The sequence below is a fragment of the Contarinia nasturtii genome, unplaced genomic scaffold (genome assembly GCF_009176525.2).
Source record: "Contarinia nasturtii isolate CC-2019 unplaced genomic scaffold, AAFC_CNas_1.1 Cnas_scaffold_810, whole genome shotgun sequence".
In the NCBI taxonomy this organism is placed as follows: domain Eukaryota; kingdom Metazoa; phylum Arthropoda; class Insecta; order Diptera; family Cecidomyiidae; genus Contarinia; species Contarinia nasturtii.
This window is the reverse complement of record NW_022198157.1, coordinates 1,691,599-1,698,015: the sequence shown is the minus strand read 5'-3', so window position 1 is coordinate 1,698,015 and position 6,417 is coordinate 1,691,599. Positions and strand designations below refer to the sequence as shown.

General features: G+C 34.3%; 2 protein-coding genes across 2 annotated transcripts; one reads left to right on the top strand and one right to left on the bottom strand.

Annotated features, from left to right (window-relative positions):
- Positions 1-882: 882 nt before the first annotated feature.
- On the bottom strand, positions 883-3,413 carry LOC116342084 (DEAD-box helicase Dbp80). Its single transcript, XM_031769576.1, has 9 exons — positions 3,213-3,413; positions 3,030-3,097; positions 2,833-2,964; positions 2,702-2,762; positions 2,217-2,463; positions 1,964-2,141; positions 1,641-1,878; positions 1,295-1,571; positions 883-1,223 (listed from the first exon to the last, which is right to left on the bottom strand). Exons 1-9 carry the CDS (start codon positions 3,282-3,284, stop codon positions 1,084-1,086), a joined length of 1,413 nt encoding a protein of 470 aa, XP_031625436.1. The 5' UTR covers positions 3,285-3,413; the 3' UTR covers positions 883-1,083.
- A 293-nt stretch (positions 3,414-3,706) lies between these two features.
- Positions 3,707-4,622, top strand: LOC116342085 (coiled-coil domain-containing protein 86). Its single transcript, XM_031769577.1, has 2 exons — positions 3,707-4,123; positions 4,240-4,622. The coding sequence occupies exons 1-2, from the start codon at positions 3,831-3,833 to the stop codon at positions 4,538-4,540; spliced, it is 594 nt and encodes a 197-aa protein (XP_031625437.1). The 5' UTR covers positions 3,707-3,830; the 3' UTR covers positions 4,541-4,622.
- The last annotated feature ends 1,795 nt before the right edge of the window (positions 4,623-6,417 follow it).

Genomic DNA, 6,417 nt, shown 5'->3' with positions numbered 1-6,417 from the left:
CGCATGCTACAGACGACGCATTCTCAGCAAGATATTTTAATATACTGTGGATGGCAGCAGCGCTGAGCAAAACTCTGTATATGACAATATGTTGTGTGGTACAAAACGCGTGCGGCAACCGCTTCGATTCAGCATCTGGGCAGCAATGCTGTACAGACGCTACGAATAGCTAGCGCTATTCAGATAGGAAAAAACCATCACTGCCTAAAATCGAACCTTTTACCCAAAAGTGGGCTACGGACCAAGAAGTCGCAGACACTTTGAAAGCTATGGTATAGAATAGCCTTCTGCTAACACATCACTTTGTTGAAATAAAATTTACAAAATATCTAAAAATGTTATTGTTAACATTGAAAAGTTGCGAAAAAAATGCCTGATGATAATAAAAGATTAAATACATAGAAGTAATATGGCTACCTCTTGTGTTTTTTTTACTGGCTTTAACAACTTATTCGACATTCGTGAAAAAAAAGAGAAGTAATAATACGTGCTTATCGGAATGAGGGGGATTGAAGTTGTTTTACTAGTTTCATACGAGTGGACCTTTTTGTCGTATTTTCCAAAACAGCGTCATGAACGAATTAAATTTATCCCAGTACATATTACATTTTTTTCCCTTAATTTATATGGTTCCAATAAAATAACACACCAGCAGAGTCATAAATATTTGAATTCATTTAGCTAACCGGCCAGCAAAATGTTTCGTTTGAGAAAGTTTGTCGTTATGTAGACATTCCCATTCCCTTTAATATTCTAAATCACATCAATAGAATATGGTAAATAATTGATAAAAAACATGAAATTTTGTTGTAGATTTTTTTTCTTCAGAAATTGATGTGAATTCTATAAAACAAAAAATAAATAGAGTGAAGACATAATTGATTTTGCTTTTTCGATGAAAAATGTTTGTATTTTTATTACATTTTCTTTTGTCTTATGTTAAGAGTCTCATAGTAATTGTGTATGAGTTTTTTTTTAAAATAATTTTATGTTTATTTGAGTGCAATGTATGTTGTTAACTTGTTAACAGTAACTGGATTTAATGAATGTTTTGAATAGAATGCACTGCACAGTGTATCCTGTTTATGAGCCAATTTTCTCGATTTCATCGGAATCATCGGCGTCCAAAAGATGAATCTTCTTTCCAAAATGTTTTTCGATTGTTCGGCACACATTCATTGACTTTTCCGAATCGACCAAATTGATTGCTATTCCATTTTTGCCTAGAAATGACACGAATGTTTACATATCACTCTAATTGAATGACTTAATCACAAATCCATTTGATACTAACCGAAACGTCCGGTTCGACCAATTCGATGCAAGTATGTTTCGCAATCGGCGTCGCCCTCTTGATCAACCGGCAAGTCAAAGTTTACAACAATTGTGACTTGTTCGACGTCGATTCCTCGAGATAGAACGTTGGTTGTAATCAAAACCTTTTCCAATCCGGCACGGAAGCGATCCAACACAGCCAATCGCTGTTCAACGGTCAATTCACCAGACAACACAGCCACCGAATGTCCATCCTTTGTCATCTTCACAGCCAACCAACTGGCGGTTTTACGGGTCTGCGAAAGAGACGGATCAATTTTATCGTAACACTTAGTGCAAATGTGAGTTTTCATTAAAATACGTACATGACAGAATATGATGGCCTGACCAATGGTGATGACACCATAAATGTTTTGAATAGCCTGGTACTTTTCATCTTGATCACGGCAACGAACATAGTACTGTGTGATATTGTCCAATGACTCTTGCTCACGCAGCAATTTAATCACAATCGGATTCTTGACAATGTGTTGTGCGAATTCCATTACTTGCCGATCATATGTGGCCGAAAACAACATCATTTGACATGTTGTTGGTATTTGTCTGGTAGAGTTGAATTAATTTAAAAAAAAGGTATTGAAATCCTGAGAAATTAGGTAAAATGGTCAATAGAGTAGTATGATCTTACTTGTGAATTCGAGTGCATTGATCCTGATGACCTTGTGTTGCAATCATGACATCGGCTTCATCTAGCACAAAAACGCTAATTTTCTTGATATCAAAGACACGGAATTTGCTCGACCAATCGAGCACCTTTCCTGGTGTACCGATTATTATGTGATCGTCCAACTTTGACCCACGGGCAACTGAATTTGCAATGAATGTGAAATTTTTACAATTTTGCCGTATTTTTCGACCGGAAAATTCTTCATCTCACTTACCTTCTTCACCACGAACAGCATACCGTAGTTTGATAGGTGAAAATTGTGCAATTTTGGCCGCAACTTCACCAGTTTGAATGGCCAATTCGTATGTTGGTGACAAGCACAAGATTTGTGGGTAGTTTTTCGATGTGTCAACGCGACTTAGCATTGCAATGACGAATGCAGCCGTTTTTCCTGTTCCAGATTGCGACTGAGCGATCATATTTTGCGGCGGATCAGCGAGCAATGTGGGAAGTGCCGTTTCCTATCAATTAAAATGATTTGGTGACGTTGTAGAATAAACGATTTGTCTAAATGTCATTTAAGAACGTGTATATAAAGTAGAATGACAGAGCGTATACATCAGCAAATGAATCATTGTGATTGATGCTGTATAATAGACGTATTCATTCATAGACAAACTGCGTCATCTTCATTCAAAGCACGTGCTATGCATTGCACCCACAAAATTTATACCAAAACCTCTTGATTACGCTGATTACCTGAATTTTGGATGGTTTGTTGAAATTCATGGCGTAAACACCTTTCAAAAGTTCGGGCTTCCTGTAAACAAAATTTCGATTAAAAATTTCATCATAAAAAGCAATTCGCTAATAAATAACAAATAACTAACAATTTCAATTCCTCGAATGTTTTTGCCGAGTAAAGCGGTGAATTTGGATCTTGTCGAATGATATCCAATTCGGACCTTGTATCGATCAAACCTTTACGAATGATTTTTTGCAACAAACTAGCGTCAGCCGGACTGTAAGTAAAGAAATTATCAATATTCCGAGCAAAAATTTGTAACGCACAAACAATTGTACATACTTTGAAACGTCGACACCGTCATCTTCGGATTTAGCCTCGCCATCCTTTTGCAATGACAAATTGTCTACCTAAAAAATGTATGCACCACCGCAAACGAAAGAAAAATTTCCAAGAATATTCATGACGCAAAAAAAAAACAACCTCACGATGACAAACACACAAAGAAAAAAAAACTGTACTAACCAATTTGGCAATTTCTTGTTGGTTTTCTTTTGCTTCGGCGGCCGACCAAGTGTTTTCCGGATTCTGCGACATTATTATCGAGAATTTGCACGAAAATAGATAGGTGAAAATGTGTTTTTGATAAAATACGCCAAATCGTAAAAAATGCCGCAATGTTAAAAGTTGTACATTTGACAAACAACCGATATAGCCTAAACAAGTTGTTGTATGCGGTGAATGCGATTCTAATACACACACAAACTGGCTGCGTACTATGACAGCAGAAGTCACTCAGTTCGAATGGACTAGAATTCGATAACGTTATTTCGAAATTTGAATTTATTGCAATATTGTTTGGATTCAGTTTAAATAATTTTCAATAAAATTACAGTATTTTGAATTGATTTTTGATACAGATTTTTATTTATCATCCAAGCATAATTTTTCCATCTTAAAATAAAAACAAATATTAAAAACATACAAACATAACCTCAATAAACATTAACAACACATGGACCGCAAATACGACTGTCACATTTGACACGATACTATTTTGATTACATGTGTTTTAAACAATAGTTTTTCTTCTTGAAAATTTCTCACATTTTGTAAATTTGCCGGTAATTTCAGTTAAAAAAAATGCGAACCAGAAGTAGAACAGCGTCTCAAAGTGTAGCGGCCGATGAAAATGCCGACGTACAAGTTGTGAATAAGAAAAAAACACCGCAGAAACAAAACAACGATGCATTAGTCGCTAGCATTATTAGTTCAATCCAAGAAGAGAATTCAACTAAGGAAACCGAAGTAAAAAACAATGAAAATTCCCATACGAAGACAAATGGTAGCAAACCGCCGGTTCAGAAAGTCAATGCACCAAAAATGATTCGAGGCCAACCAAAGTCAGGACGACCATGGAAGGACGTTAAACAAAGGTAAGTACTTTTACTCTTCTTTTAGTAGTGGAACGATTATTTGAAGCACAGACTTCTGTTTATTGAATGCTTCTGATTTGCGGCATCGATTAATTGAAGTATATTTTTCATTTTAGATTTTCCACAATCAAAAAGTCAATGTATCGACGACCGTTTGAGAAGAAGCAACAATTACGCGAAGAATTGAAACACATTAAAGAATTGTCAAAATCAATCAAGCAAGACAAGAAACTTGAGAAAATCGAAAAGAAGGAGCGTCGAGAGGAAAATGCAAAGCGGCGCCTGGAAAATGAACGGAAAAATGAAATCGTCCAAATCATCAAAAATCCAGCCAAATTGAAGCGAATGAAGAAGAAACAATTGCGAAAAATAGAAAAGAGAGATTTAACCGCTAGCAACGGTCCGAAAGTCGTTTAAAATTAGACATATATTAATTGTGTTTCTATTACGCACGGTATCGCAATTACCAAATAAAATTTTAAGACACATTCTTGAAAAAAAAAAATCTTTTTTATTCGCTTGTAATTCCAATTTTTTTTTTCGATTTTAATTAAGAAATTGACACCGTATTGATTTGATAATAGTATGCAAATTGATATCGTAAAAATAAATTTGAATTAAAAATCCGTTGTGCCTATTAAGAAGGGTATGTATTTTATCTGATTATTCAAATATGACATTTATTACCCTCTACGTACTTTCGTTTGGCATGATTACTTATTCATGTACTTTTTGGATGTATTTTGGACTTGTTTTCATTCGTAATTTGTTTTTGCTTTTACGTATGTTAATTGAATCGACTAAAATGTATAATTTTTAAAAAACAGCTCCGATAGAAATTTAGGAAATAAATTTCTACGAATTTCCATCGGAGTAGTTTTTTAAAAAATATGCCAACAAAAAATAAAAACGAAATTTATACCCTCAGTAGTGGTAAAATGTAACATAAATATAAAAAAGCTTTTAAAAACAACATTGAATCCGAAATACATTAAGTGGATTTTTTTCCAAAATTCTTTTTAATATTCAAAATCAATAATATTATAAGAGAAGTTTACGTGCACAAATCAATATTACGCAGGTATATCATTCCGAAAAAGTATTCAACAAGGACAAAAATTGTGCCCGACAAAAATAAATACAAACGTTTGTTGTAAACAAAAGTGTTCAAAGACGAAAAAACACAATGACCTCATCGGAAGAATATTTACAATTTGAAAAAGGATAAAAAAAATGCTTACGTGATCTGTTGAATTATCTTTTGAAAATATTGGTTTTTGTTTAAGCTCAATTAACCAAGCAAACAGTGCAATGATGGTTTGCATAGTTTGATATTTATTCATCCGTTTGCATGACTCGAATCCATAATTAAGTGACTGCATAAATTGAATTCCAGTCATTAATCGAATGGTTCGTTATCCGTTTCATGTCCGATCAATTGGATTTGAGCCAAATTAGTCGAAATGTAATATAAAAAGAAATAGTAGCGTCTTTATGTCGGAAGGGGGGGGGGGGGGGGAAAAAATGAAACTTGACAAGACATTCGATTGGATGTGTTGCTTTAACTCGTTTTTTTCTTCTGTTGCCATGTTATTATTTATTTGGATTGTGTTTTGTTTCAACAAGTCAATCAATCGATTTCATCAATTAATTGAGGGGGTCAGTTTAATTGACTGAGTGTCACAATGATTCCAAAGTGTTATGTTATAACATCTTTTGACTGTTTGAGAATGTCTTAAAGACAGAGAGGGAGAAAAAGACGTCAACCAAATTGATTGAATTTTAAAATGTTATTCACAAAAATTCTCATCCATATAGTTATATTAATAAAGAAATTGCGCAGAATGGACAAATGGCTTGTTATTGATTGGAATGCCGGATCATAACGTGCAAATTGCGTATAAACGTAATCTCTTTTGACTAATCGTTTATTTGTTGTTTGTTGCAGTACGTTGATACCAATGGGATTGCACCTTATGTTATCCCAATGATAAAACCATCATCCGGATTGTATTGTATTTTCGAAAGTGTCGTTTTATTTTTCTCTCTCTCTCTCTCTCTCTCTCTCTCTCGCCGAATGTTTCAAATCGCCCTTCAGCGTTGACAAAATCCATTTTTGTCATAAGAGCAGTGATGGAAATTGTGCACTTTGGGTCAGTGGGAATGTTTTGCAATTCAAATGACAACAGATATCGAATTATCATTGCATTATACATATTAAAATGTGATGCAATATCGTTCACCCATAAAGAAGATTATATTTGATGGAACATATATTCTTTTTTGTAGTCGGT